The 22,824-nt window shown below is 34.4% G+C and overlaps 1 protein-coding gene across 1 annotated transcript in view; it reads right to left on the reverse strand.

Moving 5' to 3' along the window:
- Positions 1-1,711: 1,711 nt before the first annotated feature.
- The window catches only part of LOC106883940 (adenylate kinase 2, mitochondrial), a 21,697-nt gene continuing 584 nt past the window's right edge, over positions 1,712-22,824 (reverse strand). Inside the window, exons 2-5 of the mRNA XM_014935090.2 lie at positions 11,957-12,002; positions 6,910-7,100; positions 3,403-3,570; positions 1,712-1,974 (exon numbers count right to left, since the gene is read on the reverse strand). Of these exons, the coding sequence (XP_014790576.1) occupies positions 1,744-1,974; positions 3,403-3,570; positions 6,910-7,100; positions 11,957-12,002 (636 nt within the window). The 3' untranslated portion in view covers positions 1,712-1,743. The remainder of the gene's footprint in view (positions 1,975-3,402; positions 3,571-6,909; positions 7,101-11,956; positions 12,003-22,824) is intronic.

Genomic DNA, 22,824 nt, shown 5'->3' on the forward strand with positions numbered 1-22,824 from the left:
AAACCATTTTTGCTTTTACTGCTTTCTATAGAGGTTAGTGGAAAACATGACTAATAGTTTGGTTCAGCAAAAAACTTTTCATAATTCTCAAGCTAATAGCCAATTTCTAGAAATCCTTAGCTCTGCTGGTTCAAGAAGACCTTAGAAGTATAGCTACATTGATCCAAAATGTAAAATAATCGGAGGTTAATCTGTTGGCTTATATCAAAGTTAAGGTGTTATGTAAGATGAGTTAAATTTTCAATCAAGTCTAATGGGAGCACTATTCTGCTGACTTTCAGTAGTAAAGATGGACAGTTTTTTCCCAATCAGTCTATGATCCCATGAATGGGTTTAATATCACTAATTTCACTTTTCTTTCAAGTGAGTAGAATTGTTGTGAGAAGAGTGATAAGATTCTAAAATTTTCTCATGGACTGATATTAGATAATAGGAGTGTTAAACTATTTATTCAAAATCTGTTTGTTGAAGTATTTGTTTTAATGCTTGGGCTAAGTACTTTACAATCAGGTCCCTGAACTTTGAACTATTTTATTATAAAAATTGATAAAATTCTGTAGAAATGGAGAGATTGCATTGACATGAATAAGTATCCAAACTTTCAAACAATAATTCAATGTTCTTCTAGCTTTGAAGCATTTTGTTGTTATATTTCCATTAGAAACACTTGACTTGGCAGATATATCAGAGTCTGTAACTACTTTTGTTTTGCTTAAAGTTTGATCCCTCTGTACTTAGAATTATTACACCCCTATTTTGAGGATGTATTGCCTTTGACAAATAATTCAAATAAATTGCTGAGTCATTTTGCAAAATCTTTAGCTGTTTCAATTACAAACCTTTTTCCAATTTATCCAGTTAAAAGTGTGATACTGGATATTTTTAGTTAATCAAAACAAGAGAGCAACACACATAACTCTTGCAGGTTTTCCAAACTTAGTGGGATTGATCTTCAGTTTGATGCTCTGTAAGTTAATGTAAGTAGCATAAAGCTGGGCCGAGAGGGAATTTCAGAAGGTTGTATTTAGGAGAATGATAGGGAAAAGTCTATAGTGTGATTGGGAGTTGAAATACAGTAAAAACAATAAGAGAAGGAAAGATGAGTGTTTCAGCTGAGTGGAGGTAGTATGCAGTTTGTACAAATAGGAACAGAGATTGTAGTAGTAGTAGTAGTAATAGTAGAAGAGACAGAGAAAAAACAGTGAGTCTGGCCCAGTCATATTGGAGATTGATATATTCATAACATTAGCATGAGAGATCATCAAAGCTAGCAGTTGTAGCAAATATTTTTTAGGAGCTTTAATTGTATGTGGTTTGTGTGCAGAGGTGTGATATGTAAAGTAATATATTATTTTTGAAGGAAGTTTAGGGTTTCAGTTTATGGAGGTACTGCAAGTTTGGGGAGAAGAATTAGCTGGCATACAGATAACATATGTAAGAATGGTTGAAGAGTGAAGGATATTCTTTTTTATTTCACAATATTACTATAGCTCTCAGTTTAAGTTGTTGTGGTACCTTACAAATATTATTATCATTATTTCTGAATGAAGATGATCATAGTTGAAAACTAAAGCAAAAGAAAGTTTACTGTGGTAGAAACTTTGGAAGAGAAGAAACATACACATCTGTTTTGAATGGAGTGTGCATTTATGTTGAATGACTAATTGCTGTATGAATTTATATAAAAAAAAAACAAAAAAACAATAAGCAATGATGTTTTTACCAGACAAAATTCAATCAATTTTATTTATGGCTAAAAAACATAACTTTGTCTTTCGAAGTAGCTTTTGCAAAAGCTGCTCGAATGCAAGCAAATACAATTTTTGGTGGTTGAGAAGCATTGACAGCTTCATGGATACCTTGTTTACTGTAATATTCTACTAATGGACTGGTCTGTGAATGGTAACTCTCAAGACGCTTTTTTAGTGTTGCTTCATTATCATCAGCTCTTGTGATGAGAGATTCACCGGTTACCTGGGTAGAGAAAAAATACAATATTAATATTAGTTTATAAATTCAACACATTAAAATTTCTTAATTCCCTAAACATGTTCAATGAAGATTAATAAAACTTATAACCCAGTTTAATGACAAAAAAATAATACATTATATTTGACAAGGAAACTTGAAAATTTGATAAGAATCTATGCTAATATAAACAATCAAATCAACAGTCTCTTTGATAATGTACAGTAAATGTTTGGATAAACTAAAAAAAAACAAATCTTTATCATTATCATTGTTCAAATATACACTTTCCCATGCTTGGATGAGTCAAACAGAATTCAGTGAGATAGATTTTTCTGTGGTGGGATGCCCTTCCTGTCACCAACCCTCACCTATTTCTAAAAAAGGTAATATTCCCCATTGCTGCACATGTTTACATGGAAAAGTGGAAACTCCTTTACAACTATCTCATGACATCAAGACACATACACACACAATGAGTTTCTTTCGGTTTCTAACTACCAAATCCACTTAAAAGGCTGAGGTCAGCCTGGGACTATAGTAGAAGACAGACTCAAGGTGCTAAACAGCTGGACTGAACCTGCAGCCACATGGTTTGGAAGCCAACTCTTAAATCATGTGTTGTACAGCTGCCTGTATTACAAAGATAGATAAGATATTCTAACTAAAAAACATAGGATGGAAAAGAAAATGTATCACAGTCTAGGAAACCTTTGATAATCAGGACATTTAAACAAAAATAGAGTGAACATATGTAAGAAATGTTTATAAGTAGAGATTGATTAAAAGTATCTGGATTAAAGTACTAACGAGTACAAAATGTGTAAACAAATGGATCAAGAATGAAAACATTACTTGATTACATTAATCAAGCATTGATGACACAACAAAAATTTGCACATAAACTGTAAGACAAATGATATTTCATTATTACTATCACGTATTATCGTATTGCCATTCATCATAATCGTTTCTTGATTTAAGATAAATTAATAGGGAATTTAGAAATAACTGATGATGGAACTATTCTGATATGTGCGTTGTATTGTAATCTAAACTGGTGTAGTATTTGGATTTAGCAATGGAACTACATTGTCTTCACTGTCTCTTCTATAGAGTAAAGTAGTGGTAGTAGAATCTCATAAACAGTGGTCTAGCTACCTCCAGTTGTGTGACACAATGAGAGATCTTTTATATTGCTGGTTGTCTTAATAGAAACAGCATCCCTCAAATTATATTTTACTATTTTTAAAAAAAGAATGTTGGACAATGTAGTCTTTGAAATGCAAAAAAAAAAATGAAATAGTCATAGCTGGAATGTTAGGAGTGTAATTTGAGAGAGATTTAGATGCTATTTTTAGCAGAATATTAATTGCAATTTTTCATGGTTCTATAAAATATGATCAAAAATAAAATGATAATTAGAAAACTTACATCATCAATATTATCCACTTTAGGAGGATTAAATTTTACATGATATGACCGCCCACTTGCAGGATGGATCCTTCTTCCTGTGATACGTTCGATCAATAAGGAGTCATCTATAGAAAACTCAATCACAGAATCTAATGCAGTTTTCCGCTTTGTCAGTAAATTATCAAGCTGAAAAATAAAATTAAAAAATAAAGTTACATCTGTCTCAATAATTTTAAATGAATTTTAGGAGTTTCTTTGATTATTTGTTTAGAGCAATTTAGTTATTCTGTTGTTTTTAGTCTTTTGGCTTGATACTTAGAAATAGTAGGGAAGCAAAAAGTTCATTAGACTGAGAAGAAATAATAATGTCCTTAGCACTTTAAACTTGCTGGCTTGGAATTCCAGGGCCACAACTGTTTGACTACATCTCACCAGTCTGGTATTCCATTATGCCACTACTTCTGTTTGCTACTATGATTTACATGAACTTCCTGCACCAATCAGCAACTGTTTCACATTGAAAGACACTGTTGTGATTTTTACTAAAGTTTATGAGAGATCTGAGTGACAGATTTGATTTTAGTGATAACAAGGGGTTCTCAACGCCTCTGATTATAACCACAAAAGTAATTTCAAAAGCAAATATGATATGGTAGATGGTGATAACAAGCCACAAGATGTTCCTATACAAAATTTACAGCCAGCTCATGATAGGAAAGCGAAGGGACCTGCTCAAAGGTGGGGAGAAAGAGGCATTGTGATGTTACTAATGCTTACCTTTGGGTTAGTAATACTGACGGTTCTTTTCTGATGATGATTTCAACTCTACTGAACATCCCAGGCTTAGAAATATCCTAGGCAACCTTACTGCAAGGTCAGATAATGTGGATTGGCTTGTTGTTCTAAATGCATACATTGTGGCCACTGTTAGTTGCTACTGGTGTCAAAGCAGCTAAGCCTAATAATTATCATGTAAAGAACTTTAATTTAGTAACTGTGGTGAAGATGAAGCCTATATTGATCGCAGAATTGCAATAGAAATCTAGCACTTAAAACAGATTATGATCAATGCTGGTGACAAAAAATTAACTTCATCATCACTTCAGGTTTCAATAAAATATTTGTCAGAGACTGATTCATGACCATCTGAAGTTTTCTGCACTGTGTAAATGAAGATGAACCAACTGTTGATAAAGATAATAAAATCTATAAATCTAGACCTGTGTTCAATTACATTTTGGAAAAGTTCAATCATTATTACACACCAAAATAGAATCTCTTACTTGATAAGGGAATGACCCTCACAAAAATTTCTCAGTCAGTAAGACAATAACAAACCCATCCACTGGGACATAAAAATCATATCTTGTTTGTGATAGTGAGAATGGGTAAATATGTAATGCTGAAATACACATTTGTAGGGTAGTCAATGCAAAAGAAGGGGATAATCTTGGAGTGACTGGGAACTTTGTCTGCCTACTCAAAGCATTTCATTATCAAGATTAACATATGTATTAGGACAGATATCAATTTGGAATTGAACTAATCCAGTATTTGGACAGGTGCCACAGCATTACATTGACACCAATCAAACCAACAAAGGCTAATTTTCCCCAAAATATAATAAAGGCAAAGGCTCAAATAACAGAGAGATGGAGGGGCCAATTGAGGTACCTCATCATCTCTCTGTTCTTTAGTTCTCCACTCACAAGTGTATCACAATATGATGCTAAGAAGAGTGCCAGTTCTATGCCCAAAACTCATTACTGCATACAGTAGGTACCTAGAAGGAACAGACAAGAATGATCAGATGACTAGTAAATATCACTACAAGTGGCTTCACAGGATGATGGCATGAGGACACTTACATTTTTGTTGTATACTTGAGTATATATGTAACAATTTTGTTGAGTATTTTAATCACCAACACCTGTTGACAACACCTTCACCACTGTTAAGGATGTTGGCCTGCATTCAGTAGAGAGAACCACCATACCAATACAAACAGCTTATATGTTGTCAGCTCAGAGGCCAAATGCAGAATACAAGGATTTTCCAAAGAAGGAAAAGAATCCTGATATATTATATCAGGATTATTATATCCATTGGCAATGGATATAAATCTGTTGGAAAGGAATACTGGATGTAATTAAAGAGAGAAGATGAAAGGAGTAAGAGAAGAGATGTCTAATTACAAATGAGACATAGCTTATTTAATTTATTAACATTTTCTAAGGTTTAATTGATGAATGTCAGTTTTTCAGGGATTTTCATGTCAACGCTCAGGAATGGAAATCACACTCAACAGAGGGTCAGGAACCAAAGAGTTACTCATCTTAGACTAAGGCATTCTATTACTTAACCAAGAAAGCAAATAGGATATCAGCTGCTGCAGGTTGTTGGGTACAAAAAAAATTCTTCAGTGTGTGTGTGTGTGTGTGTGTGTATAGAAAGAGAATAAGAAGGAAGATAAAAAGTAAAGAGAATAGTAAAGCAAAGGAGATAAAAGAATAGAAGGGAAAGATGAAGTGAAAAAGAGATGTAGATCACTGTGGAGTAATTGTTATTTTCTATTAACGCTTAATTGTTCACACAAATTTGAATGGTCAACATCAATGAAACTAGAGAAAATGAAAAGTGTTAGAATGGACTGAGGCAGGGAAATATTAGGTGAAATGAATGTTCTCTAATATAGATAGCAATAATGATGACAAAAGGAGGTGATGAGGAGTTGAAGAAATTACATAGACATGTATACACTCTCTGAGTGGTTGGCGTTAGGAAGGGCATCCAGCTGTAGAAACTCTGCCAAATTTAGATTAGAGCCTGGTGTTGCCATCCGGTTTCACCAGTCCTCAGTCAAATCGTCCAACCCATGCTAGCATGGAAAGCAGACGTTAAACGACGATGATGATGATGATGATGATGATGTATACAACATTAACCCTCCAACTCACTATCACTTCTAAAATATTTCCTGCCTCTAGCACACTATAGCTGCTGAGACAACAAAGGTACGGCTAAATAGTGGCCTGCTAAGAACAGAAGTTTTAAGTTTCCTCAAATCACACCTAAACCCTTCAGCAGTCAGGTTACTTTATCAAATGTAATGATTATTTATTCACAAAGTTTTAAATTAATCATGTATTATCATGTAGCTTTTAGATTTTAATGATGTCATTGTTTAGTTTTAGGATGAAAATTGCAGAGTAAATATGAGAGACCAAATCTGCCTTGTTTGAACATAAAGCATATAGTATATTTGGGCCTGATATAGTTGGTTTAAAGGGTTAAAGGAAGGATGTGTTGGACAATGTAATCCTGGTTATAAAAAACTGGAATGGCCTACTCAATCATAGGGTTAAACAACAACAATATTACAACTAAAAATTATAATCATTATAAATCATTATAATTATCAACATCATCATCAGAAAAAAAAAAAACGGAGGAACTGTGAATAAACAGAACAGACACAAAAAACAATATACATAATTTAGATAACTAAAAAGAAAAAATGCTTACTGCTTCTGCTTGGCTAACATTCCTTGGAAATCCATCAAGCAAAAATCCATTTGCACATGCTTCTTTATCCAAATTCTGACTGATTATTTCAATGACTAAATCATCACTAACTAGTTTTCCCTCATTAATTACAGTTTTAATTTGTTCTCCAAGCTTTGATCCAGAGGCCACCATAGCACGTAACATATCCCCTAAAAAAGCAAATTTTATAAACATTTAAATTTTACAAACACACAAGACAGACAGGTAGATACCTGTAAACAACTTTATCTCTTAAAAATTTCATATTGCATTATTTTCATAAATGCAATGTTATATTTGTATACTGCTGCAGGTGTTGTGTTGTAAACTTCAACCTGTAAACACAACACTTAATTTTACTTGTCGAAAACTAATTAGGAAATTAAAATAATGAACTAATTATGACTAGCTGTAACTTGCTATCATTAAAATTTCATTTTTATTAACAAAACATTTTCTACATATATTTTCCCATGCTGGATGTCCATACTATTGCTGGGTGGGAGACTTAACCCACTGACTGGTTTAATACCCAGATGGGGTACGCTGGGTGCCTTTAGCAGAGTCTATTCTGTTGCAAGTGTTTGGACTAAGTTTCCAGTTTGAGGACATCTTCCTTCTTCTCACCTTCAGAGGCCCTATCACAAGTCATGGGTACTACCTTACATCCTATCTAAAAGATAAAAAAAAAACTCACTCAACTAAGAAAAGAGTGAACAGTATTTTGTCAATGAAGCAATCTTGATAAAAAGTTATGTACACTGCTCAAGGGCACATAACTGCTGAGGCTAGTAATCCAGCACCTTATCTTTACAGCTTTTGTGCTTAAAAGTTGGCAAAACAAGGTTGTTTCTTATCAAATTACTTTCTCCCCACTGAAAAAGTGGTGATTGATGAATTGACTGGATTTAGATTGCCTTCTCTTCTATTACACTTATTAGACTAAAGCAAATCATGAGGGGAAAAAAGCTCTCAGAACACAACGAATTGTCAGTTGCACTTTATGAACTTCATATTACATCATCATCATCTCCACAGTGTGAAACTGTACTGCTCTGGTATACGAGTTTAACACTTTGCAAATGACTGATAAATCACTGTCACCAAATAATTGAAGTACTGGATTAACAACTATTTTCAAGTAGTTGATTTAATTCAACATAATTTTACTAATTGCGAGTAAAGTGACTTCTAAGTCTTATAAGGGAACATGCTATAGTCAATTACTTTAATCACAATGCAGAGGGACAGAGTGATTGGCCGTGAGAGTTGACAGTAGTATGATAGATAAAGCAAGGCCCACATTGTGTTACCATGCAGCAGTATCATACAATCTGTTCTTCACTCAAAGGAAAAAGCTTTTTACAACCAGCAGAGGTAATAATTCTTTAAAATCTTTTCAGTTTGTTCTTACCTGGGTAATATACATTCAGAACAACCATTAATTATGTCACCTTGGCAACAAAAACTATTAACTACTTTTAGTGAGCTTTCTGAGCATTTAAAAGAATTTATTTCTGGTGCACTGTTAGTGCTTATTGTCACTGTTGCATGTGTCACATACAAAGCCCACCTGTGATTCTGATACACCTCTTGTGTATGCATAATTTACATTAAGTATAGCATGCAGAGTTCCTACCAACTGAGCCAGACCATTTTCCTTGACAGTACCAGGGTCCTGTTTTTTTTTTACTACTTATTAGCACCATAGTCTTTGCTAAGTTTATCTTAAAGTCTCTCAATTCTAGGTTTTGCTTTCATATCTGGAATTTCTTCTCTAACTTTACTATAAATTCAGTAAAAAGAACTAGATAATCAGCAAGTAGGATTTCTCAAGAATCGTCAGCCTCAAGTTCCTCTATTGAGGGCCTGTAAATTTATGATAAATTGAGAGGGTTGAGGACTGTGCCTTGATAAACTTCTACCTTCATGCTAAAGTCATTATGACCATCACTTTACTGACATCACCTTTGTATATAGTTTGTACAGCTTTCAAAAGCCATTCACATACTGACATGCTGACAAATACTTAGTGGTTTACTCTTAATCAAAAATTTCTCTTGCAGTTACCTCATGAGAAGATGGCATTTGTGGTACCCCTTGAGGGTATAAAACCAAACTGCATCTTATCTAGGTTAGTTCTGTTCCTAATCAATTGTACTATAACTCTTTCCTTGAGCTTCGTAGCCTGATGCAATAACTTGATGGCTTTGTAATTTTTTCTTGCTAGTAAATATCTCCTTTACCCTAGTAGCAGCTCACATTCACATTGGTACTGTTATACCAGTCAGTGGGCACAATATTTCCCTGTGTTACCTGATTTGTGACCGTTTGGCATGTATCCCATTTTGCCAGATATTTTGATCATCTCAGTGACTATCCCAGTTAGTCCAGTAGCTTTTCCTACTTTTATATCTAATCCCTATCTACCATACTGTTGTCAATTTGAGTTGCTGTTCCCCCACTTGGGTCAATATTATAGCTTTATGTATGTGTGTGTATATATATATATTCATAATTGACAGGGTCCCCCGATCCCTTATCTGGTGGTCAATGAGGAAACTAGGGATAGATGAATGGTTAGTGAGAGCTGTGCGAGACATGTACAGGGAAGCTGTCAGTAAGGTGAGGGTTGGCAATGAGTACAGTGAAGAATTCCGGGTTGAGGTAGGGGTCCACCAAGGTTCAGTCCTCAGCCCCCTCCTATTTATCATAGTCCTCCAGGCGATAACACAGGAATTCAAGACAGAATGCCCCTGGGAGCTCCTCTATGCTGATGACCTAGCTCTAATTGCTGAGTCACTATCAGAACTAGAGGAGAAGTTTCAGGTGTGAAAGCAAGGATTAGAATCAAAGGGCCTAATAAGTAGGAAAGTAGGCAAACCACAAACCCCTTCAGGTAGATGGCCCTGCTCGATCAGTAGAAAAGGTGTAGGTAGAAACTCTATAAGACGATGTCCCCAGTGTAAGCTACGTACACATAAGAGGTGCAGCAATATGAAAGGAAGGCTAACTAGCAAGATAGTTTTTGTATGTGGCAGATGCTCAGGAGCAATAAACACTGAAAATATGCAGAGAACTACTTCTGCCACATTCCAGGGAGAAAAACTAGAAGTAGTTGATAGCTTCCGTTACCTAGGTGACCAAGTCAGTAGCGGAGGAGGGTGCGCTGAAAGTATAGCTGCTAGAATAAGAATAGCCTGGGCAAAGTTCAGAGAGCTCTTACCTTTGCTGGTGACAAAGGGCCTCTTGCTCAGAGTAAAAGGCAGACTGTATGATGCATGTGTACGAACAGCCATGCTACATGGCAGTGAAACAGGGGCTGTGACTGCTGAGGACATGCATAAGCTTGCAAGAAATGAAGCCAGTATGCTCCAATGGATATGTAATGTAAGTGTCTCTTCAAATTGAGAATTGTTTGCAGAAAACAGTTATTTACACTCAAGTTAACCTTGGTGAAGCAGTTGTGATGGAAACCTTCCATCAGCAATCATTTGCCTTTTCATGTATCAAAGATATAACCTCTAATGTATACTTCCAAGTGATTGATTTTGGCACTATGTATTTGTAAGTATAAACTAGAGTAATCGTACAGAAATTCGAAGTCAATATTCTTTTCTACTCTAGGAACAAGGCCTGAAATTAAATCAACCCCAGTATGGAAGGGGTACTTAATTTATCAACCCCAAAAGGATGAAAGGCAAAGTCAACCTTGGCGGAATGTGAACTTGGAATGTAAAAACAGACGGAAATTTGGAGTCAATATTGACTAATTGATGAATTTGTAACAGATTTGATCATTCAAAACATAGATTCAATTACTTAAAAGCTGTGATAGAAAAATTTATAATGGAATAGATTTTAAATCAGTTAATTAGTTAATAGGCAAAGCACACAAGAAAATTATGCAAATTAACTTCAACTTTAAAAAGAGGAAAAGGCAAATTCAAACCTTCACAACCATTAATTTCTAGCTTTAACACATACTAATAAACAGCCATTTCCCTAAACTTGGAGAATTGGCTATAACCATTGCCTCCTACATCCAATGCCTTGTAAAAAAAAAAAAAAAAGCGCCCTTTTAAAGCCTAGCCAGGCTCATGGGCCCGGTTTCCCAGTTTCAATGGCGTATGTGTTCCCCAGCTGGATGGGACGCCAGTCCACCGCAGCGTTACTCATTTTTGCCAGCTGAGTGGACTGGAGCAACGCGAAATGAAGTGTTTTGCTCAAGAACACAACGTGTCGCCCGGTCCTGGAACCGAAACCACAATCTTACAATCATGGTGCTGACATCCTAACCACTAAGCCACGCGCCTCCACCCAATGCCTTGTGCTTAAGCAAAATACTATTCACTATTTATTAGAACACCACTATGCATTTGAAGGAGCTAAAAGACACTGCCAGTAAAATCAGGTTCATAATTGGAACAGCAGATATTTGATTAAAGATAAGAAAAAACCCCAGCATACCTGCAGCTCTATTGTCAGAACCACTTCCTTTATTTGGCTCTATGTCAATAAAAATAATACCGAGGCAGGCTTATGTTGCAAGAAAGATCTTCCAGCCAAGACCAGCCTACCTTTTATTTAGATAAAGTATATAACACTATGTAATCCAATTTCTTTTTTGATACAGTAATTTAAAGAAGATCTAGTGCTGTTTCTTGATTGGTCTTACTGTTAGATCTATTTTATAACTTAAGTGAGTTTACCATTATAAAACAAATATAAATTCTAATAAAACATCTGATATTAGTTCTGAAAGAAGCCCATTGTGTATATATAAATGTTTATGTTTGTGTGTCTGTGTTTGTCCCATCCACCATCAATTGACAACCAATGTTGGTGTGTTTACGTCGCCATAAATTAGTGGTTTGGCAAAAGAGACCGATAGAATAAGTACTAGGCTTACAAAGAATAAATTCTGGAGTCGATTTGTTCAACTAAAGGTGGTGCTCCAGTATGGCTGCAGTCAAATGACTGAAACAAAAATAAAAGAATATATTTGAATATATAAAGATCTTACCAGTTGATAAATGACACACTTTATAGTGATCCGCCAGTAATGGAGCCTAAAAGTAAAAATTAACACTGTTTGATGAAGTAATTAAAGTATATATTGAGTTAAGCATTCTCATAAGACAAAATCAAACTACAGAACATGCCAAATGCAATATCATAAAATATAAGATATTTATATTTATTCAAGGAATATTTAGACTAGTAATTATGAGCAAGCGGCTAATAGAGCTTCTGCTTACTTATCAAATACATAACAGCTCATGTTTACGCTTCCAATTCACTCACAATTAGGAATCTCAACAACACATTATTACTTTCCTTCATTGTTACAGTTAATGTTTGCATTCTTCTATGCCTTCAAGTCAATGCTCAATAAAATTAAACACTAATCTTACCAGTAACAATAAAATAACTGCTGTAAGACTATGAAAGCAAACAGCTTAAACAATAGAGGTAAAATGGTTCTGAAACTCTCCTTTGTTTCAGCTCTCCATTCAAAGAGATTTACTAATGTATGTGAAGAGCTTGTCATTTAAACTTTCCACACAATCCATGTCTATAAAATTCAGAAAGCAAGTTTGGGCAAATAAGTAATAAAACTTCAGGGGATCTTGAATTAATGGTAGAATAAAACAAGAGATAATCACAAACTAGGATACTTTAATTCTATCATCTTAAATGTAGAAGAAAAGAAAAAAGTATGGAGTGGTTAGTAAAATATAAAATGTATCCAAAAATACAAATGAAAGGAGTGACTGTGTGATAAGAAGCTTGCTTCCCAATGACATGGTTCCTGGTTCAGTCCCACTGCATGGCACCTTACACAAGTGTCTTTTACTATAGCCTCAGGCTGACCAAGGTAGATTTGGTAGATGGAAACTAAGAGAAGCCCTTTGAATATAAATCTGTGTGTGTGTGTTTGTATTTGTCCCTCACCATTACTTGAGAACTGGTGTAGGTGAGTTTACATCCCCATAATTTAGCGGTTCAGCAAGAAAGACTGACAGAATAAGTACCAGGCTTAAAAAATAAAGAGTACTGGGGGTCGATTCATTTGACTAAAATTCTTCAAGGCAGTGCCCCAGCATGGCCACATCCTAATGACTAAAACAAATAATAAAATAAAAGAAAAGAATAATGCAAACAGCAAAATAAGTTTTCCTGATAGCTTACAATCTTCATCTTTTACCCTTTACTTGTTGCAGTCATTAGACTGGCCATGCTGGGGCACTGCCTTGAAGAGGTCTTAGTCAAATGGATCTGCCTCAATACTTAGGGTTTTTTTCTTTAAAACCTGGTACTTATTCTAAGGGTTTCTTTTGCCAAACTGCTAAGTTATGGGAACGTAAACATACCAACACTGGTTAAGAGGTGGTGGAAGATAAACACAGACACAAACACACAGATATATTTTCTTTTATTCTTCTACTTGTTTCAGTCATTTGACAACAGCCATGCTGGAGTACAGACTCAAAGGACTTTTAGTTGAACAAATTGACCCCAGGACTTATTTTTTAAGCCTAGTACTTATTCTATTGGTCTCTTTTGCCGAACTGCTAAGTTACTGGGATGTAAATATACCAACACAGGTTGTGAAGCGATGATGGGGAGGACAAACACGGACACAAAGACATACACACAAATATATACATACAACAGGCTTTCATAAGGCTTTGGTCAGCCTGAGTTTATAGTAGAAGACACTTGCCCAAGGTGCCACACAATGGGACTGAACCCCCAAAATTTATAGTGAACCAATAGAGTTTATAAACTCACGTTAGCTTGCTTCCATTCTGTATTTGTTTTTTAACGCAATAATAATAATAATAATAATAATAATAATAATAATCACTTCAAATTTTTGCCAACCTCACCTTACTGACAATAATAATTATAATAATAGTTTCAAATTTTTCCACAAGGATAATCATTTTGGGGGAGGGGATGAGTTGATTACATCGACCCCAGTGTTGATCTGGTACTTATTTTATCAACCGCAAAAGGATGAAAAGTAAAGTTGACCTTGGTGGAATTTGAACTCAGAATGTCGTGATGGGCGAAATACTAATAAGCATTTCATCTGGCGTGCTAACAATTCTGCCAGCTCGCTGCCTTAATAAGAATAATAAATGAAGTGCTTATGTTCAAGAACAAACATTGAGGACAAACTATGAGAAGTGCAGAAATGATAAAACAACTGAGCGCGACAAATTCAGAATCTGTGGTGAGAGAGGGCTGAAACAATGTTGCACATTGTTAGTGAATGCTCAAAATTGACACGAGTGTAATAAGAAAGGTTACATAACAATGTGGCAAGAATGATCCACTTGGAGCTCTGTGGAAATTATGGCCTAGAAAGATCAAAGATATGGTATGATCAAATCCCAGGAGTTACTGAGAAAGAGGATTGCAATGATTCAGTGTGACCATCAAATTAGACATTGGAAACCTGACATTATTGTAGTGAACAGAAAGGAAAAAAAACATGCCAGATAACTGACATAGCATTCCTGGTGACAACAGGATCAAAGAAGAAAAAAGGGAAAAGTGAATAACTACGATAAACTGAAGTGGGAAATATGCAGGTTATGTGCAATGATGAGAGTGAACTTGATACGAACAGTGATTGGCACACTTGGAATTATTAGTACCCAACCACCAGCACGGCTCAAAAAGATTGGTACAAATGTAAAGATAGAACACCTACAAAAATCATCATTGCTTGGAACTGCAAGAGTTCTCTGCAGGGTTCTTGAAGTATGATCAACGAACAAGTGTTGCCTTAGTCTGCTGGCTGTGGGCAGTGGACACTTTCCATCATACCCAGTAAAATAAGCTGAGAGTTTTCATCAAAATAATGATAGTAACAATGATAACAACAACAATAATAATAATAATAATAATAGTATCTGAAACACCTCAGACCAGTTTAACCCTTTTGATATCAACTTGCCTGAAACCATCACAGGTTCTATGATACAAACTCATTTTAAAATGATCTTTATCAAAACCTTTCATCGAAAATTTCTTTGCTAATTTATGTTCCAAACACCAGCTTAAAATAAAGTTATTTTAATAAATTCTTCATTATTTAAAATTTTAATTGAAACAAATGAAGAGTATTTCAACAGAAATATGGTAACAAGAGGCTTAAGCAAATCAAAACTTATAACGAAATGCTGATGAGAGCTTCTTAAAACAAGTTTAAAAGAAAGAAAAAAGGATGAATACTTTGAGCAGCTCTTAACCACTCCAGCCCAGTCAATCCGTATTAGATTTGGAATGTGCAAAGGATGAAATGAAAAAGACAATATCTTCCCAAAACAGAAAGTAAAAAGGACTAAGCACTAGCTTCAAAAACCACTGGAAGTGGATATTAAGAGGTTTCTTAATGTTTCACCACAATCTTTAGGGGGGGGGACGACAAGAATACAAGCACTTGACATGTAGAAAATAAGAAACTCTGATGAAATTATCAAAACAGAATATATATATATATATATATATATATATATATATATATATATAAAACAGGAATCTTTAGCCAAGCAGACTAGAGATAGAAGTCTAATGACTTGACTTAGGGGTTGTTATTGTTGTTTAACTTCATGTTAGCTCATACCAGATCTATGAACATCCTGGCTTTTTTGTGTATTAGAAATACATTGTGAAATGTGTCCAGTTCTTTTTTTAAAGATAAATGAGTGTAATTTGGAGAATAGCTGACTGTTACTTTTAGTGTTGGGATGTAACACAATAGCAATCATGGGCAAACTGCAGTGTATGGAACTTTCTGAATTTTTTTTCTTTCTTTTAGTAGTGCAGCCTGTCTGATGATGTATCAGTCCCATTTGGCCTGCTTCTTGAAAAGGTTGCCCACACCTGTACTATAGTAACAAGTAATATTTGGCTAGTGATCACGTGATCAGTCAGTTAACAACCTTCCAGTTACTGTGCCCAAATATATGGGTGTATTAATTTCAGAATACTACAAAAATGTCAAATGGAACACTGATCAATAAAAGCAATTGTTTAACTATATTTCATTTGAAAAATCATAAAATATTATGACAGCATTGTAGATGACACAAATGTCATATTAAAAATCAGTAACTTAACAGTTTTTACTGTCATGCTTGGAAATGATTAATTATGATACACTAACTACATTTGTGGGAGAAATTTCTGGATTGTTTGTAAATATTTTACACAGGCAGCAACATATGCAAAAAATTTTCAAGTAATTGGCATTTCTATCTACAGCTCTTTTTCTATATGGGTAAACTGCTGCTATTTAATCAAAACAGGCTTGAGCTAACCATGATTTGCCAATGAGGTTCAATCAGAGGGAAATATAACCATAGCTCTCCTTTTGTCTGCAAACAATTAAATTTTCCTGTGAGCATGGAAATATATTTTGGGAAATAAATTCTTAATTTTTTAAAATTATCTCTCTGTTCAGTGAGAGTTAACAATTACTGCTGAGTCTTTGGTTTTTTTTTAAGGAAATAGCAATTAACCCTTTTGTTACTGTATTTATTTTGAGATGATCTGTGTTTCTTTCAATTGCTTTAAATATAACAAAGAATTTAGTACAATAACTTAGTTATCATTCAGCTAGTGTTAGGAGCATAAATTGTGACTAAGGTTTGGTAGAAGATTTTAATTCAAAACTTATGAAAACAAGTTATTTGTACTTTAAGGACTTGTAATTACATTTAAAAAATTCTGTTAGTTTAGATTTTGCCTGGACAGTTAAACCAGATTGAGCCATTACAAATAGTTCTGGGGTTTCTATTTGTACTTGGCTTTCATTTTTGTATTCCATAATCATCTTCAGATACCGAACAGGTATAAAAACATATGCTGTCAAATTCTTTATGAAATAGTACTCTTCTTGTAGATTTGATCATGAAATGAGCATGTTTTATAAAACATAATCAGGAGATCGCAACAAAATAGTTAAAAAATCTGCAGACCTAGCAGTTGCAAAGGAAAATAACCTGGTTATAAATTAACTTTGCAAGATAATGCAAGTAAGCTGTAGTGATCAGACATACAAGCATTCACAAAATAACATTAATTTTATCAATTTTGATGAGTTCAACATTCCTTGAGGTCTAAAATAAAAATACTAGATACAATAAGAAATGTAATTAAGAGCTGTATTTAACAATTAATAACAAGGTGAAATAAAACTTTATTGTTTAGTTTAAATACTATTCATATGGCCTTAAAGTTTGAAGAAAATCAAAATCATGAAAAATAAATTTCAAAGTTTCATCAACAAGTGATGTTAAAGAAACCCCGAAATACGCTAGTTAATTATTAACACAAGACTGGAAATATGGTCTTGTCAATTTTGGTGGTTCTGAAAGCAATTTTTTTGCAAAAATAATTGATAATTACCAATTAATTAGCATATAATAAAATAATGAAATGTAGCAATAAGCAACTCAGAAGTAAACACTAGAATATAGCTAAAAGGCAAAATTCTCTGTAAGAGGAGCTTTGTCTTTTTTTTTTTTTTCAATCTATAGAGAAACAGCTAAACTAGCCCTGTTTGTAAGGAACTATATAGGTTACATAAAAATATATATTGTCATCTAAAATATTAGAGCTCAAAGTTTACCATTCATAGATCATATGTGAATTCATTCATTACAACTTAATAGATATAATTCAAATTTAAAAGATAATCATACATGTATTTAGGTCATACAGTACTTGAGAAATATTTGCTAAAAGAACAATTGTAAAAACTATGAACACCCAAATCTGAATTATCTATGTTTAAATATGTTAAAGGTTGCTGATTATTGTTTGGAACAAGAAGCAGGAAATTAAAACAATATGATGTAACGACCACCTGCAGAAAACATGTTATAACCCCTAATGGATTACAGATCACTAGTCATTGTCTGATATGTTAACAGCTAGCTACGCACTCAGACAATCTATCCTTCTTTTGTCAATTGATTATAAGTCATATGGAAGAAGTGAGTAGAGTGAACTAACTCAATCAGGAACTGAACTCAGATGCAGACTCGCTTTTCTGGGAATGTCACTACTTCATCAAATTTATATAAGAATAAAATAGAGCACAACAAAAGTAAAATGAGCTAAGGGAAATAACTCAACTTGATCAATAGCATTAATTTAGATAAATACTTTAAGAGGTGATGTACTGATATAATTTCATGAAATTAAGAATTAATTTTACAGCAAATTTATTTACACACTTCTGATCTGTAATTGCTATCAGAGGGACAACTTTGAACATGTTTCAGTCTTAGTGGGCCTCATCAGCATAATATAGCTACTCAAGCCTGTTTTGATCATTTGAGAAGAGTTTTTACATATAGAAAAAGTTAATTTTAGGACAGTAAAATGTGCATAATTTTTTTTTTAAATGAGCAAAGGGAAATAACTCTAGTGGATCACCAGCATCCTTTTTATGTTCATTTTCTCCTGCTTGCATGACTTGGCCAGGCCTTCTCCAGCATAGCAGCTTGCCACTTGTTGCCTTCCAATGTTATCTACTTAATGAGACTGAGTCTGTTGAGATGGTCTTCAGTATGTCCTCCCAGGTTTTTTTCCACAGCTACCTTCCACTTGCATGCATTAATACTTCTTTGCTCAGCTGTTATCATCCAAACACATTAAATGTCCAACCTACTATAATCTTTTCTCCTGAGCACAACATTTGATTCCTTATATCCAATTTTTCTCTCAGTTCATTTGTACATTATTCATGTACTTTAACATTACACACCCAGCTGTGCATGCTATATTTTTTTCCAGCCTCTGCCCAAAGCTTATATTTTGCTTACTATGCAACATTACACTTTATACACAAGCACCATATGATTTACCCTTTATTCAAACAGAGAATCTCTCTCTTGCTAGTAGACATGAATTTAGATAAATATGTTAAGGTAATGTACTGAATGGAATAGATTGTGAGTTAAGTCTTTTGTAGGAAATTTGTTGTCTCAAAACACTTTTATTCTAGATATTTCAGCTAGCTATCGAGAACAGGTGTCAGACTTGTAATCACCCAATGATAATGTAAGGTTACGCAACTGATTCTGTCACCAATATTTTTAACTTGATCAAACCTATATGGTTCTGTTGTGCTTTTAAAATTTTATAGACAGTGGAGGATGGATAATCTTCCTGATCCTTACAGGCCCTCCCAAACTGATACAGTTGATTATATTTGGATTAAAGTTTTGTAGGCTGACAACCTTATGAAGCAAAATGTGATGCAAATGGATGAAGATAGCTGATAGCTGAATAAAAAAGTACTGATCACTTAGTGTAAATTGAGCTTAAAGTAGAGGAGGCTGATGAAGATATAGGACAAGCTTTTTCCTAATATCACTTCACTTTCTTACTACCTGAATGCATTTCTTTTGTTATCCATCCTACCTTCTTTAATACTGTCCTCGATACCCACTTTTTGCATTGATCACCTTCAACCACATCTCTCTCTCTCACTAGTCTTTTCCCTACTTAAATAAATAATAAATGCGCCCTTTTAAAGCCTAGCCAGGCTCATGGGCCCGGTTTCCCAGTTTCAATGGCGTATGTGTTCCCCAGCTGGACGGGATGCCAGTCCATCGCAGTGTTACTCATTTTTACCAGCTGAGTGGACTGGAACAACATGAAATGAAATGTTTTGCTCAAGAACAAAACGCGTCGCCCGGTCCAGGAATCGAAACCACAATCTTACGATCATGGTACTGACACCCTAACCACTAGGCCATGCGCCTCCACTTTTCTCTACTTACTGTACCTTTATTACTATTCAGCCACTCTTCCTACCTTACCCCGAACTCATACGTATCACTGGCTATCCCCACTCTTAATCCACCATAAACTACATCCATCTCTCAACCCCACTCAATTTCTACAGGTGTCATCTACTCTCCCCTACTTATTATCCCTCAACACCTGTTCTTCATTATATTCATCCCTTAACCCATTCCCTATCTCTAACTCCCCTACATACTCTTACAATCTCAACTCACAAACACTTCCTATTCTCCTGTTCCCACTCACATCTACTCCCTTCCAACTTTGAGGATCCACCATGACAGCTCATCACCACTATTTTACCTCTTTCTAGTTCCACTCTGGTTATTCCCACCCTTTCTTCCACAAGTTGAGTAGCCATATAGTTCCTCTACAGCAAGAAACCTCTGTTTTGAACATTTCTCTCATACATTATTCCACATCTCCCAGCCTTAATGCCACCTCTATCTCTACTGTCACCTCACTCAGTCGAAGATCTTAATCTTGCAAGATGTGTGGCAATCTCACAACTGCTGGTGCACTGAAAAAAAAAAAGCACCCAATACACACTGTAAAGTGGTTGGTGTTAGAAAGGGCATCCAGCAATAGAAATCATACCAATGCAGACATTGGAGCATTATGTAGATCTCAGATGCATTGGATCCTGTCAAACTATTCTACTATTTGAAATGTTTAAGATTTATCATGTAAATGTAATTTGAAGCTGTATTAAATTTCTACTTCAGTTTTAAATGGATAAAGTGTACAGATTAATTTTCAGTTACCATATTTATAATTTACATTTTAATATTTATAACTTTAAACAGGATTGCTTTTCTAATTAGAAGTAAAAATTCAGTACTGCAATACACAGTATATTTGTTAAGAGTATCACTGACATAGGTATAAATCTTTGAAAGATGCTATTAAAACAAGTCTAAATATTTATAGCAGCTATGGGACCATATATACTTGGATGTTTTCATGCATATACTAGGTAATCATTAGTATCACTGCTGTAATCCTTGTTTTTTTTTTACTTTTCTTTTCTTTCCTTCATTCACCGAACACATCATTTGGGGTTCTGCTACTGATACAGCATTTAGGATTGTATTTTGAATTTCGGTTCCTCAAAAATAGTATCTGGTTGAAAATATTCGACATAAATATATATGGCATCTATGCAGTGCAGTTGCTACACACAGCTCATTTAAACAGCATCCAAAAGGCCATTTTGACAAAGATTCACTCACTGACATGCTATACTCGCTGGCTCACACGCAATATTTCTTTTCTATGCCTTTCCTACCACTACAACTACAGCTTCTGCACTGGACTAGTAAACTGCATACATTCACCCGAACTGGTTTCTCTTCTTTTCATTCAAAATTTCTCTCTCACCACCGGATGTCGTACACAACACATTTCCTAGTCAATCCTTTTCAAATTCCTCTGGAATCCAACCGACACTCGTGTCACGTTTATTTTATTTGCAAAGGTTACTGAGAATTTCAAACTAAACATGGACTGCATCGAGTTTACTCGTCCAGAAGGGCCGGCTGAAATCATCGGCGCTGTTTTCTTCTTGTGACTAACGATAAAAATAATTGTTTGCTATCTGTATATTGTATGCCGATTAGAATAATCTGTGTAGGTACTTGGTAGGGTGTTAAAAGATTAAGCTATATAAGTTACGAGGAAAGCATATCACCGGTGTCTATCTAGATTTCTTGATGTAGACGTGTAACCAAAGTAGAGGCTCCAAATAGCATCATTCAATATCACAGACAGAAAACTAAGTGACGACAGTCGTTTACATTAGCCCTGATTGAGCAGAACTATGAACAAAGGCGCTCCAAACACGACCATCACATCGTTTTAGGAACTACATTATTCGAGATGTTTTTTTCTTTTGCTAAGACAGGAGGGTGTAGATTAAGAGATTTGGCTGTTATTTCTAGCAAGTCGAGCAATCCAGTTAGTTCACAGCGAGTGTTCCAGCGTGGCGATAGTTTGCAAATACATCTGTATATTCTCAATTATTTTAATTTTATTTGTAGTTTTGAAATGAAAAGAAAAAAAATCGAGTTCATTTTTTTTCCTTGCCTTCCCAAAACAGTTTACTCAGAACAACTAGTAACTTAATATGTTCTAAAATATATAAAGTTTAACGATCCTATATTTTTAGAGAAGGAGACATGCATGCCCTTCTCAAGGACACTAGCGGCACAAATCATGTGAAATAAAATGGCTTAAAGTGATAATCAAGTCGCGAGGTTGTTTGCCGTAGAATTTTACTTTGGAGCCAACGAAGAAATCTCTAGATGATCAATCAACGGCTAAAAAATAGCAGTCAAATCTCCCTCGTATCAGAACTAACTGTCTTTCCATAAGGAAGTGACACATTATACAATTCAGTTTACATACTCCTAAAAAGATGATGTAGCCATGACTGGAATGTCTTTGATAACAGGTCTGCTCAATCAAGGTTAATCTAGGACTAAACAACCTTGAAAGTGATAAAAAAAACAACAAAACCTGTTCAAAAGATAGGTTTTAAAAAGGTAGCTTGTCGACCTACATACTTTTAATTCATGTCATAAAATAAGCATTGATAATATACACGAGACCTACTAAATAGATTAGATATTAAATTGGTCGTGTCATAAAAACATTAATCTGATATTAAGTAAAATGAAAAAAAATGTTGTAAATAATATGTTTAAAAAAAACATTTGAATGTCGTGCATAAATTACTTTCTAAGTAGTAGTATCTAGTAGAATATGTATTTCATTAATAAATAATGATAATTTCTATTTAAAAATTAATGTTAAAGGTTAAAAGGTTAATAAATTGAAATATATTACCAAAACTATAAATATCTCTTTTGAAATTATGTTGCTTCATCTATATCTACTAATATAGTTAATAATTATCGATTTAACTTTTCAATAAGAAAAGGACAAACAGGTTATAAAGGTTGTGCTATTTTTGAACAGAAAAACAGTATTCTTCGATTTTAGGCTTTTAGAGAGATAATTGCTAAGATTGGAGAGAACATGACACGTCCA

The sequence above is a fragment of the Octopus bimaculoides genome, chromosome 3 (genome assembly GCF_001194135.2).
Source record: "Octopus bimaculoides isolate UCB-OBI-ISO-001 chromosome 3, ASM119413v2, whole genome shotgun sequence".
NCBI classification, from domain to species: Eukaryota; Metazoa; Mollusca; class Cephalopoda; order Octopoda; family Octopodidae; genus Octopus; species Octopus bimaculoides.